This window comes from Typopeltis vanoorti, chromosome 19 (assembly GCF_054136105.1).
Source record: "Typopeltis vanoorti isolate ZY-2024b chromosome 19, IOZ_Tvanoo_1.0, whole genome shotgun sequence".
Lineage (NCBI taxonomy): Eukaryota > Metazoa > Arthropoda > Arachnida > Uropygi > Thelyphonidae > Typopeltis > Typopeltis vanoorti.
In genome coordinates this window covers 71,811,367-71,833,318 of record NC_143567.1, presented here as the reverse complement: position 1 = coordinate 71,833,318, position 21,952 = coordinate 71,811,367, and the positions used below count along the sequence as shown (strand labels likewise).

At 34.5% G+C, this 21,952-nt stretch overlaps 1 protein-coding gene across 1 annotated transcript in view; it reads right to left on the bottom strand.

Moving 5' to 3' along the window:
- Window positions 1–21,952, bottom strand: part of LOC150096239 (midasin) — a 1,081,806-nt gene that overhangs the window by 666,669 nt on the left and 393,185 nt on the right. Inside the window, exons 39-40 of the mRNA XM_090409469.1 lie at window positions 17,305–17,385; window positions 8,368–8,580 (exon numbers count right to left, since the gene is read on the bottom strand). Coding sequence (XP_090265595.1) covers window positions 8,368–8,580; window positions 17,305–17,385 — 294 coding nt within the window. The remainder of the gene's footprint in view (window positions 1–8,367; window positions 8,581–17,304; window positions 17,386–21,952) is intronic.

Here is a 21,952-nt window from a genome sequence, read left to right as displayed (position 1 = left end):
TGTAACATACCATATATAGGGGAAACAGGACGCACAATTCTTATCAGACAAAAAGAACATAAATAAACGACAGATTAAATATAATAATTATGGTGAAGCTGGCCTTTCTGATCATGCCCTGAACACCTTACATAGAATTAACTGGAAAAGCACTAGTTGTCTACATCACACCAAAACATGGTATGAACGCAAATTTAAGGAAGTCTGTGAGATTATTATCAACCACCCCAATCTCAACAATAATGATGGTTTAAAAATCCCAAACATATGGAAGGCACATATTCGACCCATGGAACCTTCCTCTCTAAGAGTAACTATAAAGTCCTGTTTATAGTTACTTATAGTCCAGGATCCTAAATTAAAAATAACAATTGTAATGCTAAAAATAGGACATCATTGTTACTGAAAGAAAACTATCTATAAGAAAGAATGTTTATTCATGTTATCATAAATAGGATTTAGCTTGATGTAGTTTCTAAATAAATTTTTTTTTTTCACTAGTGGTCATGGCAGTAGAATAACCTATGATCAGATCACTGTTTCTCTAGCTTACTGTATGTAATGTAACTCAGCTTGTCCTGTATATTTGTATATGCTCCAGATGATCTTAATATGAAGATCAAAACATCGGGAAATTAAAAGTTATTTATAATATGGTTGTAAAGTCCATAGTTTCTAATATGAATCATACGATAATCTTTGGCTATATCATTTAGATGTAAAATAGCTTTCTGTAAGTTATCTTCAGAATTTGTAATTATTATTTGGTCGTTGGCAAAAAAGGAGAGTGTTTAAGTTCACAGTAGGAGAAAGTTTAATACCTTGATGGAAATTTTTATTCCATTTTATTGTTATTTCATTTAGGTAAATATTAAAGAGAATTGCTGAGAGGGGGCATCCCTGTCAGACCCCTTGGTTTATCTCTCTCGTATATGATAGCTCATGATTTATTAATCTTATTTGTAATTGATTATTTTCATATATACTTATGATAGCTTTTAGGATATTATTTGGTATTTGTCTTTCTTTTAATACGTTAAATAAAATGCTTTTAACTTTGCCAAATGCTTTTTCAAAGTCAATAAATGCAATATGTGTTTCTAAATTGTATTCTCTTCTTTTCTCTATTATTAGTTTTAGACAAAAGGTTGGGTTTATACACGATCGTCCTTTTCTAAATCCATTCTGTACTTCTAAAATAAAGTTTTCGGAATATTTCATTAGTTTACTATTTAATATTCTGCTACATATTTTGTAACAGGAATTTAGCATACTTATGTCACTATAGTTTTTAGAGTCATCTATATTACCTTTTTTAAAGATAGGAATCACAATTGCTTTTTTCCATTCTATTGGGGGATTACCAGGTGTATAAATTTTATTTTAAAATAATAGGAGTCTTTCTTTGAATCTTGTGCCTGCATATTTATATAGTTCTGATCCCAGCTTAACTTCTCCAGGTGATTTTCCATTTCTTGTTTCTTTCAGGCTGATTTCAAATTCTTCTTTAGTTATTTCCTTTTCATTTTCGTTAATTGTTTGCCATTTGTCTTTTTTAAAATATTTGTCTGTCTGTAAGTCTGTGTAGAAATTTAGAAATTCTTCTAATTTTAATTCGGTGTTTAATTTTATGTTTTCTTTAGTATCTGTATTTAAGTGTTTCAAAATCTTATATACATTGGGTCTTATTTTATATAAATCATGTTCTAAATTAGAAACGAATTTGTTCCATAATTCTCTATGTCTTTTTCTGACTTCTCTTTCAGCTATGGCTCTTATTCTTTTATATTCTATTTCATCTTCTAATCTTTTACTGCTTAACCAGTTATGATAGGCTTCTTTTTCCATTTTGATTATTTCTTTGGTTGTATCATCCCATATTTTCAGTTTTTTCGTTTTATTGAATTCTTTGGTCTTTCCTAAGCTTTCATTTGCTGCTGCATTTAGTATCATTTTTATATTAAGCCATTCTATTTCTATTTCTTCATTTTGTTTTATTTTATCTAGATACTGGTTAATTCGTGCCATTTAATAGTCTAGTTTTATAAATAAACGTTTTAAATTTTTCTTTCTGTTCTTGTTACTTGTAGCCATTTAGGTGGTAATCTTAATTTTATTTTAATGAGGAATTGGTCACTACTTATTTCATATCCTCTGTGAACTCTAACATCTAACAAAAACTTTGATGTCTTTTCATTTAAGATAAAATAATCTAATATTGATTTCCATCCTTTTGCTGCCCAAGTATATTTATGTATGTGTTTATGTTTATAGAAAGAATTCATTATTTTTAGGTTATTATAAACTACAAAGTCAATCAATTTTTTACCATTCCTGTTTAGAGTATGTTCTCCATGTATTCCTATATTATTATTAATTTTCGTGTTTCCAATTCTTGCATTTAATTCTCCTGCTAAAATTACATAATCATTTTTATTTATTTTATTATAAATATTTTGTAGCTGATTACAAAATTCAATATTATCCTGTTCTCTTCCTTCTTCTGGGGCATATAAACGAATTATTGTTAAATAACCTCTATCTATATTTATTCTAGCTTCTATTATTCTTTCTTTCCATAATTTATAATGTTTTAACTGTTTTGAAAGAGAGTTATGAATCCAAATCATGACTCCTGCTTGTGCTCTTTGGTCTCTGTCAACTCCACTGTATATCACATTAAAATTTTTGGTTCTCGTAGTTCCTTTTAATTTCTTTTTTGTTTCAGTGATTACTGCTATTTTAAAATTTCTTTCATTTAATATTTGATCTAATTCTATTTCTTTATATGCTATTCCTCTTACATTCCAGTTTGCTATATGTATTATATTTTGTTGTTTCCATTTTTGTTTTACCTTTTCCATTCCAGGGTCATTTCCCATAGATTCATTTCGATTACCTTTTTCTGTCAGCTTAAAAGTAGAATTACGTTCTCCATGTCAGATGACTAGCCTGACAATGGATAGTTCAGTGGTAGGGCTGCTACCTTAAGGCTACTGAACTAGCCTTCTTCCAAATTTCAACCCATAGGAGGAATATTTCAGTAATAACATTTTTAATTTATTATTTAAATTCTATTATTATAAATATCATAAATTTGATGTTATGAGTGAGTGACGAAAGGAACTGTAAGAATACAGTAAGAGAGGATACGAAATGCTCAATTGACAAAGCAAGAAAACAAGTGAGAAAGTAAAAATGGTTAGTTTATTACCAATATATATATATATATATATATATGATGATAATGCATTATAACGGAAGACTCTGATAGTATGTTATTCAATGTATGGGCTATGTAGAAAAAAATGGGTGTGAGTTTTTGGATGTATGTAGTGCATTTCATGGTAGAAAAGATTTGTATAAGAAGGATCACCTACAGTTGAATGGATTTGGCATTAGGTGCCTAGAGAAATTATTTATTGGAATGAGCCCTAATGTAGAGAGTCAGGGAAACTAGATCATATCAGGAGGAATGCTAAGGATGTGAGTTCAGCCAGGATGTGTAGACATAACAGTGATACAAATGTTAAAGAGCATGGTTATGAATCTGATGAATGGATGAACTACCCTATAGGTTCAGGCATTTTGAGTGTGTTTTTGTGTGTGTGGGAAGAGAAAAAAGAAAGTTGCTCAAATGGGCCAAGTAGATTGTAAATTTAAGTATAAGAAAAATCGGGGAGTTAACTTTTATGTCTATATAGTTTGTTAGTTTGTGAATATATTGTGGTTTAAAATTGTTGGCATTAATGAAACCTAGCTCTCACAGTTGGATGTTGTAATTGGAATCAAGTGTAAAATCAAGTGGAGAGAGAAGAAAATCGGAATGAAATAGAAGAACCTGGGGAATACAACTAATATCAGTTGACTTAGTATAGAAACAAATGAAAGCAATAATGATAATAATGTCCCAGATAGAATTGATTTTGCAGCGATCTGGTGTAAAGTGGAGACTAACAGGATGAAATATATGGTTGGGTGTTGCTAGAGAACTGGTGATTCATTTGCTGGGGATGAAGAAATGCACTGCCAAATTACCCTGATGAGTAGAAAATGAGTAATTATTGTAGGCAACTTAAATTACCATAATATTGATTGGGTAGCAGAGAAAACTCATGATAAGAATGAAGGAGAATTTACTCAGCTGTTGCATGACAACTTTCTCAAGCAGCATGTGAAAGAAGCAACCCAAGGGCAAAGTGTGTTAGATTTGTTCATAGTATGAGAAGCAGTCTCAGTTAAGGATTGACTGTTGTGCCACAAATTGGTGGCAGTGATCATGATGTATTAATCTGAGAAGTAGAAAACTATATGGACGTTTCAATCAGGACAGGTAATATGCTGAACTTCAAATCTGGAAATTAAGACAAATTCAGGAGGATATTATTTCTGGTTCCATGGTATCAGTTGTTGAATGGGAAGGATATTAGCACTGCATGGGAAGTTTTGAAAAGATGCTTAAATGATGGGTATATGAATGTGTCACTAGAGTTTGAAGAATAAATAGAAAGGGAGAGTGATATGGATGTGCAATCTCATTAAACAAGAGATCCCTAGGAAGAAGATCATGTGGAAGAGGTATCACAAAAGGAATTATGAAGCAAAGGCCAGAACAGTTACGGGCACTGTATGGAGAGCTAAAATGGAGTATGAAAAGAAATTAGATGCACAGGCTAAAGGCAACTCAAAAGAATTTTATTGTTATGTTGCAAATAAAAGAAATAATGACCATGGGAGAATAAATTTACTGAATGTAGATGGTACGCTAGTATCAAAAGCAGATTAGGTAGTTCAAATATTGAGTGCTCACTTCACCAAGATCTATCAACAGTGTATATGTAACATACAGCACAGTGCAACCACTACATTGGATGAAGAAATAGAAGTGCATGAGAAGGAAGTTCTAGAACTTGCATATCCTGGATAAAATGGCATTTGGGATAGGTGGGATATCAGCATGCATACTGAAGGAATGTTCAGCTGAACTGGCTGGGCATGTGAAATGTTTATATAATTTGAGACAGCTCAGGAAAAATCCCACAGGACTGGAAAGAATGCATGATAATCCCATTGCACCAAGTGGTGCAAAGATTGATGTGTCTAATTGTCGACCTATCAGTATCTCTGGAGTAACTAAAGATTTTAGAAAAGTTGGTAAGAACTCACATAAATAGGTGAATAAACAAGCCACTTTAAAAAGAACAGCATGGGTTTAATAAAAAGGGATGTCATGTCTAAGCTGCATAAAGGGAATGGATAAACTATGCTACTTTTGAACTCTGCTAAGGCATTTGATAGGATACCACATGAAAGACTGTTGCATAAAATAGAGAATATGGAAGTGGAATATAGGGGATGTGATTTGTCAGATTTAAGGTGATCAGTGGTGTATACCAAGGATCAGTCCTTGGACCATTGTTGTTTAATCTATAGAGTAATGATACTGGAAAGGGACTGATAGGAGATCTTCAGTTGTTTGCTGATGAAGCAAAGACAGGTAGGGCAATCAGAGATTCTACTGATATACAACATTTACAGAGAGATTTGAACAGATTGGAAGTGTGGGAAAACAATAATGGCTATCAATTAAATGGTAATAAGTGCAAAGTTATGCTCTTTGGCATTGATATGATATCGAACAGCATATCATAATGGGAAATGATGATGGACATGAAAATATGTCTTTTTTATAGGTATGCAGAAATGGAGCATCTGTGAGAAAGCCACTGGAGTAAGTCTGTGAGAGGGGAGGAGGTGGAGAGAGAAAGACTGCACCCAGAAGATTGCAGTTAAACAAACTGCAATCTTCTGAATACAATCAAATATTCTGGGAGGTTTTGAATACACCACCACAAATGCAAGAACAATATTCTAATAATTAATAACAATTTTATAAAATATTAAGAAATGTGCAGGAGAGAAGTGGTGTTTTGAATGAAAAAGAATACCAAGATTTTTTTGGAAGAGGCTATGGATGTTATATGTTTGTGTCAAGACAGGCTAAAAGAGAAAGTTAATTCATGAGAAGAAAACTGATCTTGACTAGCAAGTGAAATTTTATCAAAACTAAAGAATAATAAAGTGAGATCTTTCTTATGAGAATAACACAGAATTTTATTTGGAATCTCTGAAATTCATTAGATTATCTTCTCAGGGCGATTGAATCAAATGATTCAATCACTTGAACATCACAAACTAGATAATAAGACATTACTGCCATCAGTAGAATTAATAAGATTTGAAGTTAGGAAGAGATGATTATCGATGTATAGGAAGAAGAGTGTGGGAAAAACAGAGAACCCATGAGTATACAGTTTGGTCCATAAGTTTAGGACAAAAATTCTAAAAAAAATCATAAACTCATGAGAGAAAGATAACACATATGTGTTATTTGAAATAGCATCCATTGGTATCTATGTAGGCTTTGGCATGGTTGTACAGTTTTTGGAGAGCCACATAAAATTCTGCTTGTTCAGTTGTCTTTAATTCATCAGTTACAGTTTTTTTGGATGGCTAGAACATCTACAAATTGATATCCTTTCAGCGTCATTTTCGACTTGGGGAACAGAAAATATTCTGGAGGGATAAATTTGGTGAGAAAGGGGGAAGGATGGTAAAGAGTGGAGATGCCTTTGTGTGTCAAAAAATGACACAAATCTGAAGCTTTGTGAACAGGTGTGTTATTATGCAACAGGAAAAAATCTTGCAACCAGAATGCAGAAGGATAAACAGGATGAATGCATTTCAGGAGACAATCCATAACTTCTTTATAAAATTCTGCATTCAATGGTACAATTTCTTTGTGCACCATGCCTCAATAGTTAAAAAAAAAAAAAAAAAAAAAAAAAAAAAAAATTATCAAGATCGTTTTGATGCGTGACTTTTGGAATCTTAATTTCTTTGGTCTGGGAGATGTCTCACCAACCCATTCAGAACTCCATCCCTTTGTTTCAGGATCATAAGTGAAACACCAACTCTCATCTTCTCCCGTAATGATTTTGTCAAAAAAATTTCACCTGTATCTACCATCACAATAATGTCCTGAGGAGACATAACTCGATCTTCTTTTTTGCTCAGTTGTGTGTGTGAGGCAAAATGTGTCACAACTTTCTCTTTCCCAAATCTTCACTCAGAATGTGAAGAATGATGCTCTTAGGGATGCTTAAGCCTTCTTTCCCATCTGTGATGTGATTCAATGATTGTTTTTCACCAACTCAGCAATGTGATAATGTTTTTCTTAGTTCGAGTTGATGAGGGACTGCCACTTCTCTTGTCATCTTCTACTGACTCCATTCCATCACAAAATTGTAAATACCATCTAAAGATGTTAGATTGATTCAGAGCCTCATTTCCACATGCCGTTTGTACTATTTCTAGGGTTTCTGTGGCAGAAAGATCCACTTTAAAACAAAATTTAATCTCAATTCTCCGCTCTCTTTTCATATCCATGATGCACAAAGAAAAAGCACTTTATACTACACATAACTTGTACACAACTGAATGTAAACTAACCTCTGTCTCTCCAGTACTATATGTGCAACAAATCAAGTCCAAAAACTTATGGACCATACTGTAGCAGAGAAATCTGATAGAAAAGGCTATTATCACCTTCGAAGGAATCCTCTTGTGTAGCAGTGCACTTAGATGAAGCTGTTATTCAAAAAGATTCTGAAATGTTTTTTTATTAGTATCACCACATGACATCTGATATCAGAAAAGGTGCATCTTTTCAAGGCATTCTTCAGTTTTGGAAAGAGCCAAAAGTTGTAAGGGGCTAAACTAAGTTTAGTAAATATGAAGGATGGTGCAATTTTGTGATTGATTTTTGAGCCAGAAACTCACAGATGGCTAATGCATCATGTGCAGGAGCATTGGCATAACGGATGATCCAAATGTTCAGCCAAAGAACATATTTCCTCTTAAGAACAGCTACACCACCACCACTTTGACATAACTATTGTTGGTTTACTGTTTGTTCCTTCTTTAATGTATTCCAAGGGAGCTATGCATTTACAATCAAAAATCAAACTCCACAAACAAGTAAAAACAAAATCAGGAAATAATACTACAAATCAGTCTTAAATAAAAGTTGCATTCCCCCCCCCCCTTTTTCTTGCAAAGAAAACAGATTAATGACCTCAATGCCAAACACTGAATGGTTTATCTGCAGATTGATTAATAGGAGAATAATAATAATAATAAAAGATGTATAACAGAAAATGAATTACAGTATGATTAAATGCATTTAAAATGTGTTTAATCATACCATCATGCAAGATCAAAAGAAAAAATAACTGATACATTGTTAAAAGATTCAGAGATTCCTTATGATATAAAATGTTCTAACATAAAATCTAGGTAACTTACCAATATAGCCATCCAGTTCATTTCAATACACTTCATAAGAGACTGTAGGGGAGTAAGTTGATGATGAAGTGGGAACAGCGGGCAGTGACTGAAACTATTTCCATGACGGGCCAAAAAAGAATAGCCAACTTGAACACATGTATCACTGACAGTTAATGAAATATGTGGTGAAGTTAAAGTTGTTCCAAATGTTTGGTTATACATTTCTACAACCTAAAATAAAGATACATCAGTATTACTTCAATGTGGACCATAAGAACTTCAAAAAGAATGCAGTTCAACTAGTTCTTCAAATAAAGTTTTATAATACACATATATAAAATATACACTGCTTGGAAAAAGTCAACAGGCATCCCCCCCCCCCCCCCCAACGGACAAGGTGCATCGTGCCGCGTAACACGTCATGTGTCTATAGCTGGTATAAATTGAAGGAATATGATGCTCCCAAGTCCTTTAATTCTAACTGCAAACTTATAACTTAGATATAAACTTATTTTTTAATGATATCACAACACCAAATGAACTAAATTATAAAAAACGATGTTTATTAACTAGCTTTATTTCATTGGATTTCAAACCAGCATCTTCAGAACACATTATGCTTCAGTTAACACGTGACAATGAGTAAGTAAAACAATTCAAATTATAACAGACCAAAGAACTAAAGTACCAATCTGGTACCCTCTAATGTTGTTAAAAGAAGTATTACATCTATGTAGGTTGATCTTAAGATAACATTCATACAAATTTTTGGCAACTTAATGCAATTATACTTGTTTTAGGTTACAAAATAAAGATACCGAGAAATTATATACTTGGTTTAATCCATTATCCAAGTGTATGCAAACAAAGTTTGCACCTGAAGTATCTTTCAGGACCAGGGCAACTCGTGGCCAAGGTGGTATATGACTTCACATCACTTGCCTTAGTATCCCATAATGCAAAACATCTCCTTGCAGACATGCATAATGCTATGCATTATGGGAAGGGTCACTACCCAGACCCGGAGGTGAGATACCAAGGTTGAAGTAATGCGGAAGTCATATTTTCCTATGAGTTGCCAAAAGGTGTCACACCTTATTATTAAAATACTCTGGATTAGAGATAGATAGTTGTTGCAAGTTTTTCACTTGGTTATATTATAAAATAAAGATACCAAGGAGATGTGTTTTGCATTATGGGATACTAAGTGACGTGAAGTCATACCACCTTTGCCACGAGTTGCCCCAGTCCTGAAAGACACTTCAGACACAAACTTTGTTTGTTTATACTTGGATAATGGATTAAACCAGGTATTTAATTTCTTGGTATCTTTATTTTATAATATAACCAAGTGAAAATCTTTCAACAATTGTTTTAGGTTAGGAGAATGCTTCATAGCCATGGCTGACTCTATAAATCTTTCTGACCTGTAACGACTTCTGTATGGCATATTGGTTTTTTTTTCATCTAATCCTTGTGAAGAGGTGTTCAAAGCATGGTTTGCCAGTCTCCATACTTGCCATAATAATAGTATTGAATGTATTTTTCATGTTCTCCAAGGCCTACTATGGACAGATCTTCCTGTTTGTCCATAGTAGGCCAAGTCACATGAACCTTTGTATACTCCAGAATATACTAAGGGATGGAGTTTAACGTTAGCAGAGCAAATCAGAGTTGCTAATTTAACACGTGGTTTGAATGTGGTATAAAGGTTATATTTTATTAGTACTTTTTTGGCTATCTTTTCTGATGTACCTCTCGAACATAGAGAATAGGAATAATGGTATTTTGTTCTTGTGTGTTGGAGGAAAGAGAAGTAAGAGGTAGTATTTTATCTATTTTGTTGGAGGCAGCATGGCAAAAGGGCCTCCATAGCTCAGTCAGTACTGACAAAGCCCCTTGGTCAGAAAGACCTGGGTTCAATTCTTGTCCACGACATGAGGAACCTTTATCTAGTCTCTTTCAACTAAAGGTGAGTTAGCTGGGCTATGGAGGTAGAGGCCCACGAACACACACGGATCTACAGTCAAAATACATACTTAAATCCCCACTAGGAAGGCTCAAGTTCTAAGGGATGGTGGAGTAACACGAACCCCCATACGAATAAATAAAAAAATATGGTGAAGATATTTAAGTTTAGTGGAGAAAGCCCCAGCTCTGTGTGAAAAGGTTTTTAGAACACCATACTGTTGGGCTGGATGATGATGTGATTGTTTATATAGATATCCTCCTGTGTTTATTGGCTTTCTATAAATGGAAAAAGATAGTGAATCATCTGAAAGTCCGATGACTAATGTGTCAAGAAAAGGGGAAAACAGTTATTAGATTCTCTTTTCTACAGTGAAGTGAATTTTGGGGTGTTGACTATTTGGGCAGGTAACAAAAGAAGTGTTTTGTTGATGAAGACAAATGACAAACACATCATCAATATCGTGTAACCACACTAAGGGCTTGTATGTAGTATTTGTTTCATACACTTGAAAAGTATATTATTATTAATCATTATGCATAAATCATACCTGGAACTCTCAGATGAGAAATCCTCTGTAATTCTCACATTCCTTTTTATTTCCTGTTTTATAAATGAGTACTATGAGCTTTACACAAATTACCTGAAATTCGACCTACCATGCCTTCTGAATTATGCAGCACAGCCACTGTAAAACTTCTATGTATCAATATCTGAGCTCTGGACAAATAATATACTTTAGCTGTCTTCCCAAATTTCATTTTTGATAGCCTTTTCTACTCAAATATGTATTCATAATTACTGTTGAAAAGTTATATTTGGTCTTTATTAACTATAACTAACACAACAGATATTTGGATTATAAGACCATAGGTTTAATACATATATGTACAAATTCGACTAGTTTCACTAGCAAAACTGACTAGCTTTGTCAAGACTAAACGGTGAAAAAATTAATAAATGCAAAAAAAAAAAAAAAAAAAAAAAAAAAAAAAATGCAGTAGCAGTTTACAACAGTTAGACAACAAAATTGGAAGGCACCGCGTGAAGTGATATACTTCAGTCATTATTATACACGTTACCATAGTTTTTGGCGTACTGTAGTTTTTTTTCACCGTTTGTATTAAACCTATGGTCTTATAATTCAAATGTCTGTTGTGTTAATTACAGTACCTTTGAATATTTTTTACTACCATGTGTTTCATTTAACAGGCTTTTAAAATAATTATTCCAAACAACTAGGATAGCCTTATCTTCTTTTCATATCACCTTTATCATCTCTGATATCTGATATTTATTTTCCATGTTCTTACCAAAGTCTTCCTATGACTTTCATTTAGCTAGTTTTACACATTGTTTTGCTTTTTTACATATTTTTTTTCTGTATTCCTACTTGCCAGGAACTTTCGATATGGTTTCTTATTTTCCTTCACTGCCTCTTTAACTTTGTGAACCGACTAGTTCTGATTTTTCTATCCTAACAGATAACTTCACTACATGCTTATCTGGCTAAATCAATGAAGGATTTTCCACTGAATCTGCAAGGTTTGGTTCTTGTTTTTAGCCTCTTTTTCTTGAATAATGTATGTATATTTGAGCCTACAGTTCACCTCTAAAAGCTGCTCAACTTTGATTTGTTTTAAAACTTTCTTACATATTATTCTTATCAATGAGAAATTTAATTTTATGGAGATCCATGCAACTCTTGACAGGGTCTTCCCTCAGCGGTGGATTGGATCCGAAGGGCAGGTTTCCTGGTTACCATGACTGCCGGATCGTACGCCACTTGATTTTTTCTTGTGTGTGTGTGTGGGGGGGGGGGGGGGGGGGGGGTATGTGAAGGACACAGTTTACCCAACTAAAGTGGACAGCCTAGAGAACCTGGTCAGAGATAGACTATTGACTTGACATTGTGTGTGCTACTAAAGAAGCACCAGTGGAAGTGCACTTTTTTTTTTTTTTTTTTTATAAAAACGTGGTGAGTGTTCCTTCTCCTACAATTTCGCCACCATGGTCCATACACTTAAGTAGTAGTAACAATTTGAAACTTGTTACTACTACTTAAGTGTAGTAACAGTTCAGTTCTAAGGTGGACAACATGCATTTCTCAAATTTTTTGTTTAATTTTGCTTTTCTCAGTTCTATTACCATTGAATGTTTTTTCTATTTTGCAATGCTTTTTTTTTTTGAACCTTCAAGCAATTACGTCGTCATCCGGTAGCATCCTCTAGCAAGAGGGTTGCAGCAGATGAGCAGCTCTTCTCCATTTCTCCCTTTCTGTCGCTTCCATCATTCTTAAACCAGTCCATTCCACGATGTCATTAAACCACTCTCTAGTTGGTCTTCCAAGTCTTCTCTTCCCCTCAACTTTCCCTTGTAATATAGTTTTTGTCAGGTGTCCCAAAGAATCTCTCAGAAGATGTCCTGCAAATCTGGTCTTTCTTTGCATAATATTCTTTAGCAGTGTTCTTTCCATCCCAACTTGTCTTAAAACTTCTTGATTTGATATTCTTTCTGTATAGCCAAATCTTTTCCATCTTTCTATAACACCACATTTCCAATGCATTAATTCTTTCCATATCTCTCTTTCTGAGTGTCCATGACTCACTTCCATAACTTGCAATACTCCAAATTTTTGCTTTAACTATTCCAATTCTAATGCCTATTTTAGTGTTCTTGTTTATTAAAATTCTCTTCATTTCCATAAATGCCAATTTAGATTTGCCTATTCTATTTCTAATGTCCAACTCTGAAGTTCCTTTCTCCGAGATCCAGCTACCTAAATATTGAAATCTTTCCACTTCTTCTAAAATCTTTCCTCCACATCTTATTTTTACATTATCTCCTATTTTTCTACCCATTATCATTATCTTGGTCTTTTTTGTGTTAATTCTTGGTCCATACTCTTTACAAGAGTTTTCAATTCTTTGAATAATTTGTTGTAACCCATTTTCACTTTCTGCCATCACCACTACATCATCTGCATATCTTAAGTTATTAATGATTCTTCCGTTTATTTTTATTCCTTCTTCTACATCCTCAAGTGCCTCTCTAAACATTTGTTCACTATAAAAGTTAAACAATAATGGTGATAACTTGCATCCTTGTCTGACTTCTCTCTCCACTGGGAATTCTCCTGTTTCCTCTCCATTTACACATACTGACGCTATTTGTGATCAATATAATCTCTTTAAAATTTCCAAGTCATAAGAGTCAATATCAGTATTTTCTAGAATGTCAAAAAGCCTTTCATGTTTCACTGTATCAAATGCCTTTTCAAAATCTAGAAATCCCAAAAACAACTTTCCACCATGGTTTAGTGTTTTCTCCCCAATAATTCTTAGACAAGTTATAGCCTCTCTGGTTCCTCTGTTGGTTCTGAATCCAAACTGTTCCTCATTCATTTCTTTTTCTATTTTATTCCTAATTCTCTCTAAAATTATTTGCACCAGAATTTTTGCTGTGTGAGTTATAAGACTTATCATTCTAAAATTGTTACAGTCTAAAACTCCCATCTTTTTTGAATGGGGATAAAAATTGATCTTCTAAATTCCTCTGGTAATTCTTGTCCTTCATAAATTCCATTAATAATTTGCCATTACACTTTCATACCTTTTTCACCTATATTCCTTATAAGTTCTATCTGTATACCATCTAATCCAGGAGAGATTTTCCTTCTTTCATCTTTTGAATTGCTAGATTCAATTCAAGTAATTACACACAAATATATTTTTTGATTTTTTTCATGCTTTATATATTTAATTCATTTATTTGTTCAACTTATTCTGCTCTTCTTCGAGAGCATCATGAGTTCTTTTTAGAAATGTTAATGTCTAGAGTAGCTAGCTACAAAAGATGGAATGAAGTCTTTGTGAATAGCACTGTTAAACTGAACTAATCAAAATGAAAAATGTATTATAAATATCAATGTAAACTTAACTGTAATCATACCGTAATATCAGAGCATTTAAATCCTGCTATCTATCCATAGTAGAATTTAATACAGTGCATTCTGACATGCTCCTCTGAAAGGAAGTTTGATTCCTCTGTCTGTGTAATTCTAATTCAGTGCAGTTTATTGTCTACTCATCAAGCTACTTCCAGCATAGATTTGAATGCTGCTGGCTGTATGTTTCTAGATTACTATCATTACACTCCAGACAGGGTAATGCATGAACACTTAAAAGGATTGCATTTTCAGTGATACACTGGCATGCGCACTCCACTGATGATCACAATATACTGAAAGTCACTTAGGTTATGCTGCTGGCCAGTTATCATTTTAGTTTGAGTTCTAAACATAAGCATACACAATTCCATGTTAACTGTCTCTTAATGAAGTTTGGAATGAACAAGTGATATATGTATGCATGTATTTACATAACATATATATAGAGAACAAGTGTAACAGATACAGGTTTAAGTGAAAATATGCAACTTCTTGCAGATGACACAAAGTTGAGAAGAACTAGGGGGAGAGGGATCTGAATAGACTGTATGAGTGAGTGGAGCTATCAGTTTAATGTTGCGAAGTGTTTGAAGTTTTATACACAGGGATGGGACACAAAGTATGCATTTAGTGGGGAAATTTGGAAGAATGTAGGGAAGATGAGAGACCTGGGAGTGATGGCAGTCGAAAACCTAAAGTTTAATCTCCCAACTGGCTAGGACATCTATAGACGTCCAGCGAAATCTGGATACGATTCAGACCACCTGTTGAAAGAACATGGATAAGAAGTGCAATTTGGCCTTCATGTCATTTAGAAGGTGTGATAATCCCCCATGCTGAAGAGAACACTTAATCAGATTATCTTATGTTCATAGCTGTGTCTCAGTTGCCTATAACAAGAAATGTAGTTTCTTGTTCTATGCTGGATAACTGGATCTTAGTTATATTGGATAGACTAAATATAGAAGTTTCTATTTTCTCTTTTTATTGCACAATACAATTTTAATCTCTTCTTCTGCAGCTTCTCCCACTTAAGTGGGATCACTGTTGATAATGAGTCTCCTCCACACCTTCCTGTCTTGGGCTGTCACCGCATCCAAGTTCTTTATCCTCCAGTCCTCTTCTACCAGCTCCCTCCATCTTGTCTGCATGATCCTTCTTCCCACATATTCGTCATCCCTCCTCATCACATGACCAAACCATCTCAATCTTGCCTCCTGTATTTTCACTCCTAAGTTCGTAACTTTCACTGTTCCCCTGACATAGTCATTTCTCAGACGATCCTTTCTGGTCACACTGCACATCCACCTAAGCATTCTCATCTCTGCTCCTTCCATTCTGCTGATGTTATTTTTCCTCAGGGCCACAGTTTCATAGCTGGCCTCACTACTGCCCTATAGATTTTGCCTTTCAGATTGATCGGCACCCTCTTATCGCATAACACTCCAGCCATCTCCCTCCAGTTCCTCCAACCCGGTTGTATCCTGCATCCCACTTCCTTCTCAGCTCCTCCATCTTCTTCCACTGTTGAACCTAAGCATCTAAAGTCCCTCACCTTCCTGATGACATTTCCTTCCAGCTCCAGATCTGTCTCCTGTCTGCCACCCACTGTGCAACACATATACTCTGTCTTACTTCTGCTCAGTCTCATACCTTTCTCTTCCAGTACTTTTCTCCATCTTTCCAGTTTAGTTCCCGCTTCTTCTCTTGAATCTGCACACAGCAAGATGTCATCTGCATACAACATTGTCCAAGGTGCATCTTCTCTCACCTCCTCTGTTACCACCTCCATCACAATATTAAACAGAAACGGGAAACTCCGAGCAAAGGTGGACCAAGTTGGGAGGTTAAGTGGTTCTGATAAATGTGTGAAGATATCTCATTGGCTTATGACAATGCTAAGGAAGATCTTAACTTAGAGAAGTAACAAAATTATTGTTGCATTGTATCAGGCGACACAAAGGTTACTGGGTGCAGATTCAGTTACCTAGGTTCAAAGGGGTTGGAGAGAATACAGAAATCTTTGATTAAGATGGTCACTGGTTCTGCAATATGTGGGGGCATAAACATAGATTGAGTGAATGCAATTTGCTGAGCCTGAATAGGAGAAGCAGGAGTGTGAAACTCAGACATATAATTTGAGAAGGGGATGTTTCCAGATGGATGGAAATAACCATGGAACAAACAAGAGGCCACCATTAGATGCTTATAAGGAAGTAAGCAAGAGGATGAGGAGCAGGTTCTTTGCACGGAGAGTGGCTGGTGAATGGAATGTGCTGCCTGAGTGAGGAAACTGTGTGCACACACCTGAGTGCATAAACTATGCATAAGTTTAAGACATGGTTCAGTGGTTTTTTTTTTTTTTTTTTTTGTGTGTGTGTGTGTGTGACAGCAGAGGACCTCCTGTGATGAGTCTTCAACTTCATGAAGGCGTAGTGTTAATAATAATTATTATCTAACCTATAGTAGATAAAATATATAATCTATAATCTATTCATATACATTGTTCACTATAATCTAAGAATTATGCATCCATCATAGATAAAGCAGTAGATTACACAGTGGGCATGTATAGTGGATAACCCTGAGTATATACAGATTTTCTAAATTATCTTTTGTATGCTTTAACAGATACCCACTGGTATGATGAAGGCAAAACTGAGGCTTATTAGCATCACAGACGTATAACATGAATAATTAATGCAATTACAAGCAACATGAAGAAAATGCTTAAGAATGGAATATGTCATTTCACCCTAAATCTGCAAACAAAAAATTAAAAATCAGTACCATTCCAGTCATAAAGAAACACGGCTTCCAAAAACTACATAATCAGGCCATTGATTGCAAGTTTAAATGACTGATGGATATTACAATATGTATATTTCTGTTATCTAACAAAAATATATTATTCACAACTCTCCTAAGTAATACAAACAACATAAGTATGGAGGTAGATATGCTACATTTTATTTCCCTTTCAATTCATTAAATTACTTCATTACTTCATCAACATAATTATTTTCATAAGAAATACCTTCTCTTTATCACTGGCAGTTCTCATACGATCAGCATATATTAGGCATACATATTCACCAGGATCAAAATCATCTTCTTCCTGACAGGAGAAAATTACACAGAGTGAATAACTTACAAATAAACTGGAATGTCTATTTATTCATCAAATACACATATTCAATTTCTATATGCATTGACAGTTTATCTAATTAATGATTTATCTAAAAAATCACAGAAATTAAATAATTTCTGCGATTTTTTTTTAAACATATGTAGCTTACGTTTAATAAGTAATTAAGTAACCTAAAATCACATAATGGACAAAAAAACACTGGGAAATTATTTGTAAACAAACTACACTACTACAAATTCCTATTTCACCTATGAAGTGGTGTAGTTTGTAAACAAACCGAAGCCATGAAGTTGCTCATGCGTGCGTGCGTGCGCGCGCGCACACACACACTAGTGGTAATGACAAAAAGGATTTAGAAGAACGTCACTGCAATTTGATGTGTTACTCCGTTCTGTGTAACTGTAGATATCGGCTAACATCTTTCCTTTTTCTTGACAAGAAAAAGGATTCATATTGATGGTAACACGTTATGATGAAAAGCATTGATCCTATATGAAGACATGCAGGCCGCAAGACGAAACAGAAGAGGAAGAAAAGTCATTTACAGCAAGTGGTTGCATAGATTCAAAAGCAGGTTTAATCTAAAAAACATAAAAATTATGGGAGAATCTGCATCAACTGATGAGAAAGCTGCTGAATCGTTCCCAGCAGAATTTTAAAAAATTATCGCAGAGAAAGGTTATCAACTTAAGCAAGTTTTTAATTGTGATGAAACCGGACTCGTTTGGAAGAATATGCCCCAACAGACCTACATCCATATGTGAAGCAAGCACAGGCTTTAAAGCATTTAAAGATACATTGATGCTGGTACTTTGTGGCAACGCAGCTGGTCATATAATTAAACCTGGCCTTGTTTACCAAGCACAGAATCCACATGCCCTTAAAAACAAAAACAGAAGTTGTCTGCCTGTTTTTTGGCAATCAAATCCGAAAGTGTGGGTCACGGCCGTGTTATTTATGGAATGGTTCCATCGATGTTTTATTCCAGAAGTTCCTTTTATTTATCAACGAAGCAATGGACGAATTGAAACCAGAACCGGTAACTACATGCTGGAAGAATTTGTGGAATGATGCTGTTCATAATTCCCAAGATGCAGAAGAGGAAGGTTTTCTTCCCACCTAATACGACCTCATTGCTTCAAAGTCTCATATGTCCAGTAGGTTTTTGATATGATTCATGCAATGGTCGAGGATTCTGCTGAAGTTCGAGTCATGGAATGCCGGAAATCATTCACAAATGCAGATGCAATTGTATTCATCAAGGAAGCAATGGAGACGAATTGAAACCAGAAACGGTAACTGCATGCTGGAAGAATTTGTGGAGTGATGCTGTTCATAATTCCCAAGATGCCCCCGATATTAATTCACAGATAACAATGATAATTAACACAGCATGGAAAATAGGTGAAGAGGGATTTGACGATATGACAGAAGAAGAAGAATTGAATGATTACATAGATGGACATCATGAGGTGCTCACTAACGAGGAGTTGAAAGATCTTTCCAAATCTTCTACAGAAGATGATGACAATGAGGGTGAAAGTGAACAAGAACCACCAGCGTGGACACTCAAAAAATTTACCATGATATTTCAAATGCCTCAAACATTAAAGGAACAGATAATGGATTATGATTCAATGATGGAGTGCAGCATAAAAATTACTCACACAATAACAGAAGCTTTGGAACCTTGGCAGAACCTGTTTACTGAATTGAAGAGACAAAAACGGCAGCTTCCAATAACAATGTTTTTTAAAAAAGTCGACAAAGCTTCTACTATCGACGATCCTCAGCAGTCCACATCATTTGCTCAGTAGGCAAGCAAGCAGCCGACTGCCAAGATTTGGAAGATGAATAACTATGTAGCTGAACACAATGAGGTGTGTTCTGATCTCAGTTGATTCCTCCTAATAAGAATAAAAATGTTAAGATTATAATAACAATTACATTTTCATTAGCATATTTTCTCATTTCGTCATTCTACATAATTATTATGTGGGTTAAATTTTATTTATCTAAAGAAGAAGTTTTATTGAATGAGGCAATTTTTTGGTTTCCCACTTCACTCGTACTACTCAGGGGTGTTTTCCACCGCATTTGGGCACACATTCCATTGCTCCTCGTAGATTCTAAAGATATAAAAATTGTTTCATGATAATTTTAAATAAATATGTAATATTATTATTGAGGAGAAATGGAATGTGTGCCCAAATGCGGTAGATAGCATCCCTAGATATTACAGGTGAAGTGGTAGTCTAGAAATTACCTCATTTAATAAAAAAATAACTCTCTTTATTATTATTTATTTAGCCATACAATTTAGTGTATACATTATATATCGACTACATAACATATTCACTAAAGAACCCTACAGTCCTAGCGCGTGAGACTAAGTCAATTTATTAATAATTTCCTGCTTCAATTTTGCTATATATGTACAGAAATCTGGGTTTCACTAGTGGTTCGCTACTATCCGCGGTTTCAGGTATCTGCAGAAGATGATGGAACCAAACCCTGCATATATGGAGGGCCTACTGTATTTAGATTAGCAAATGAAAAATATTACTGTAATAAGCCTTTTTATTATTATTAAATTGGTGAGTACGGGCATGGCAAACCCGAGATACCCAAGCTAGACCTGATCTTACTTCATACAATATACACTTGATATATCATATCCGGAGACTGGTCTTCTACTCTTCTTTCCCCTCTACTCTCTCTTACTTTTTCCCCCAGTGCTATTAGAGCAATTCGAGGGCGAGGGTATGACTGTTTCCTCTCAAACTGTAGTTTCCTCTATCTATTAAAAAAAAGTGGCTGAATTTAGGTCAAGGAGTGGTGGTTGACACTTGATGAACCATTGAAACCGAATGAACTCTCTAACCAACCTAAAGATACATGCCGGTTCGAGCGTAGCCCGGGCAAACAAGGGTCAAGCTCACTATTAGGGAACCAAGATAGTGAAGGCGAAAAATATGCTATTGGAACAAAACATCACCTAATAGACAGGAAAAACATAACAAGCATAGGAACATGGAATGTAAGAACTCTTCACCAGGAAGGAGCATTGGAAATACTACTGCATGAATTAGACAACTACCGATCGGAAGTGATTGGACTCTGCGAAACCAGATGGACTGAAAAAAGGAGAATTCCACCATGGACAGTACAAAATCTTAACTTCAGGCAGGGAGGACAACAAACACCAAGAAGGAGTAGTACTTATATTAAAACCAAAGACTCAAAACTCTCTATTGTCCTACAATCCTATCTCACCTAGGATAATTAAAGCAAGATTTAAAACATCGATCGGATCACTAACTATTATTCAAGTATACTCACCAACTTCGACATCATCAGAAGAAGACATTGAGGAGTTCTATATATAGATTTGCAAAAAGCAGTACAGCAGACATCAAGTCAAGATTTCCTAATTGTAATGGGGGACTTAAACGCAAAAGTAGGCAAAGACTGAAATACCTGGCCAAAAGTAATTGGAAAGTTCAGGTATGGAGAAAGCAATGAACATGGTGAAAAACTGCTAAACTTCTGCTCAAATAATAGACTAACAATAACCAACACTCTCTTTAAACATCCAAAACCCCAAAGAAAATGGACATATCACCAGACAGACAAACCAAAAATATGATAGACTATATTATTGTAAACCAAAGATGGAAATCAAGTATCCTAAACTGCAGATTGTGGATCAGACCATAAGCTAGTATTAGCATACCTAAGAATAAAGTTAAAATCTGGAAGCACTTTTAGAGTCAAAAGGAGACTGAATGTAAAAAAACTATAAGACAACAATGTTCTAAGAAAATATCAACTAGAACTAGATAAAAACCTGAAGGAACTACCAAAACAATATAAACATCGAAGAACATTGGTGCAAATTAAAGGAAATAATATTAAATTCGGCAGAAAAAACAATAAGTTACACAGAAAGAGAAAGTAAAAAGGATCGGATCTCGAATGAAGTAAAAAGATTAAGCAATCAAAGGAAAAGTATGAAAATAAAATAGCACTATAACAGAAATGAATATAATAGATTAACCAGAGAAATTAGAAAACTAGTTAAAAGAGACTGGTTAGAAGAAAAATGCAAAATGGCAGAAAAGCTATCAAAAGAAAATAACCTTCATGGATTATATAAACAAATAGACCAAATTAGTGAGACATGGACAACAAAAATTATAATGATAAAAACAAAGAGGGACAATTAATTGAAAGTAAAACAAAAAGAATGGCCAGATGGGAAGAATACTTCAAAGATTTATATAATAAAAACAGCTCCCAGGATATTATGATTCCAGCCACTGAAATGGAAGAGGAAACAAATATCTATACCAAAGAAATAATAGCACACAGCATAGAAAAACTCAAAACTAGAAAAGCACCTGGCATTGATCAAATACATGCAGAATTCTTAAAAGCAGGGAAGGAACAACTTTTGGAACCATTAAAAACATTATTTGAAAGGCTCTACAAAAACAAAGCAGTGCCTACCGATTGGGCCAAATCAGTCATA